The sequence below is a fragment of the Sinocyclocheilus anshuiensis genome, unplaced genomic scaffold (assembly GCF_001515605.1).
Source record: "Sinocyclocheilus anshuiensis isolate Anshui unplaced genomic scaffold, SAMN03320099.WGS_v1.1 scaffold517, whole genome shotgun sequence".
NCBI lineage: Eukaryota > Metazoa > Chordata > Actinopteri > Cypriniformes > Cyprinidae > Sinocyclocheilus > Sinocyclocheilus anshuiensis.
The window spans coordinates 1,328,143-1,330,955 of NW_015536535.1; the positions used below are offsets into that span (position 1 = coordinate 1,328,143).

Here is a 2,813-nt window from a genome sequence, read left to right on the forward strand (position 1 = left end):
TTTTTTTTTTGCCCTACTCTTATCTTTTTGAACCGGAGTACAAAGACAAAGAACGTGACTACTTTTCAACGGCCACGTACACACTGCAAGTTTTTGCATTTGTAACCATAGCAACATTTTGGCGTCTTGCAGGAGTGAATAAGAATTTATCCGTTTGGTATCTGCCATTTTTTTGTCCGTCGATTTGAACTAAACCGCCACTGATAGACGTGCTGTGTTTTGTTTATGCTCGGGAGGCTGCTTTAGAAAGCGCTGTCTTGCAGTGTTGCCATGTCCTCATATTTCCAAGCGCTTTTAGGCATATTGTTTGGTCTTGGCTTATAAAGCTAGGCACTTTATGGAGTTAAAGTGGTCTGTTGCGGATATGAGATATATTATTTTTTGGTGTTATAAAACAAAGCATTTGGGTATTTTAGGGTTTTTTGGTGCTTGTCCTTGTTTGTTGATTTTTTTTTCTATGAAGATCTGGCAACACTGACACTTTACCGCAGGGCTCGTGAACAACTATCCCCGTGTCAAAATTGTGCTAAGTTAAGACTTCTTTCACAGTTATTTTCTTGCATCTCACATACAGACGAAGACACATTTCTGATGCGTGTTTAAATGCGTCATTAACAACTAGTTGTTCGGTTCGGTTCCGTACACACTGCGTAGAATTTCTGTAAATGCAGTTGTTAATACCTGTAATTTTCGGGAGTTAATGCGGTTATCACTCCCGTATTTTAGTGAATTATGTGTGTACAGAATGCAACTAAGGAGTAAAAGGTCAACTGAAAACCGAATTTAGCTGCAGTGTGTACGTGGCCAACGTGACTACGTAATGTTGTGAAGTCACGGACACGCATCGCAGAGCTAGTGCAAGATGAGCATTTGTGGTTAAAAAGTATATACCTTTTTATTTTTTTAGAAAATGACCAATCGTTTCACTAGATAAGAGCCTTATTCCTCAGGTGGGATCATGTAGAGCCCTTTGAAGCTGTATTGAAACTAAAATTTGAACGTTCAACCGTTGGCTCCCATTGAAGTCCACTATATGAAGAAAAATCCTGGAATGGTTTCCTCAAAAACCTTAATTTCTTTACGACTGAAGAAAGAAAGACATGAACATCTCGGATGACATGAGGGTAGTAAATTATCAGGAAATTTTTATTCTGGAAGTGAACCAATTCTTTAAGAAAATCTGGGAATTTTACCTTTGAGTTTTGTAGTTGTAGTTCATGTTCATGTAACATTCCCGATCTTTTGGATATGGGTTGTACTGGATGTTGTCTCCTAAAAAAAAAAAATTGGTTTAAAATACTATTTTATTGAACTTGTTCTGGAAACTGCAGTGGATAAAGTGTCCGTTTTCTTTTCAGCTCAATATAAAAGTGTAGCAAGCGCATGATCTCTTACTTCTGCAGGGATGTCTGTTTGGGTCCTTTTCTCCCTCTATGCTGCTGGCACTGCTCCAGCTGCCCCAGGACCCTCGGCTGGCTCTCACACTGCCCGATGAACTGCTTGAATCAGAGCCTGACTCCCACTGCAGACGTCGCTCTGGACATTTACGCCTCGGTCTGCTCAAACACGTGCCTGTGTTTGTGTAAAAGGAAACAGTTTAACAAAACTGATATACTGTAACTCTCCCTGTCAGTTGAGTATACAACCGGTCAAAGTTTGGAATAATCTTTTTTTTTTTTCATGTTTTTGTAATTTGTTATTTGTAATGCAATTTACTTTTGTGATGGTAAAACTGAATTTTCAGCAGCTATTACTCCGGTCACATGATCCGTCAGAAATCATTCTAATATGCTTATTTAGTGTTCAAGAAACACTTCTGATTATTTTATTTTATTGAAACGTAAAGACACTTAAAATGCTACAAAAGATCTCTAATTCACACTGATTTCTGATGGTTCATGTGACACTAAAGACTGAAGTGATTCAGCTGAATGAAAATTCAACTTTGCCATCACAGGAATAAATTACATTTTAAAATAGAAAACAATAGACATTCAATTCATATGGCAGGCAAAAATAACATGAGCAAACGATTTAATCAAATCCTCATGGACATAAGATGTCCCTCCCCATCCAAATTAAATGCACTTTGAAATGTGTTTAATGTTGTCTTCAACAACTGCAGTGCCATTATGATGTTCAGGGACACTGCTATGATGACATGTACACATACAGTGGTGAGACACAGGAACAGCTGGAAATCACTTCCTCACCGCTGTGTTTGAGAGGGCTGTCTGAGTTGGCTCCTATTTTAGGTAGATCAGGTTTCATGTTGCGGGTTCCAGCAGCATTACGTAGAAATTGTCTCTCACTCTCTGTTACCATGACAATGCTGTTTTCAGGAACCCTGTTGGATTACCAGAATGAAAAATACATAAAATATATATATATATATATATATATATTCACACCGTATATATATAGTAATGTTAACAATAATACAATATCTAGACATATTTGTATATTGAATTTTAAATTGTATTTATATATCTTATTAATATCTGTTGTATTTAAGTATTTTGCCATATCTTCACAGGCTATTTCATGGCAGACACAGATTCAACATTCAATAAATACAAACAATACACTACATTCAAACATTTAATAAAATTCAACTTAGAATAAAATTTCTTTAATTGTACTTAAATATGTTTAACAGTAAGGGGAGTGCAAAAATATTGGCATTTAAGTAGTTCTTATTTATAACATGTTGCCTCAAAGCTCTCTTATTTATTTAATTATATTTAAATGCCATTTTCACATTTTGATATGACAATATAGCAGTTACGGAAAGCGAAGTGGCAGAGAGAGGG

The 2,813-nt window shown here is 36.3% G+C and overlaps 1 protein-coding gene across 1 annotated transcript in view; it reads right to left on the reverse strand.

Annotated features, from left to right (window-relative positions):
* Positions 1–2,813, reverse strand: part of tmem131l (transmembrane 131 like) — a 64,831-nt gene that overhangs the window by 3,631 nt on the left and 58,387 nt on the right. The window contains exons 27-29 of the mRNA XM_016495465.1: positions 2,214–2,347; positions 1,396–1,572; positions 1,194–1,272 (exon numbers count right to left, since the gene is read on the reverse strand). Of these exons, the coding sequence (XP_016350951.1) occupies positions 1,194–1,272; positions 1,396–1,572; positions 2,214–2,347 (390 nt within the window). The remainder of the gene's footprint in view (positions 1–1,193; positions 1,273–1,395; positions 1,573–2,213; positions 2,348–2,813) is intronic.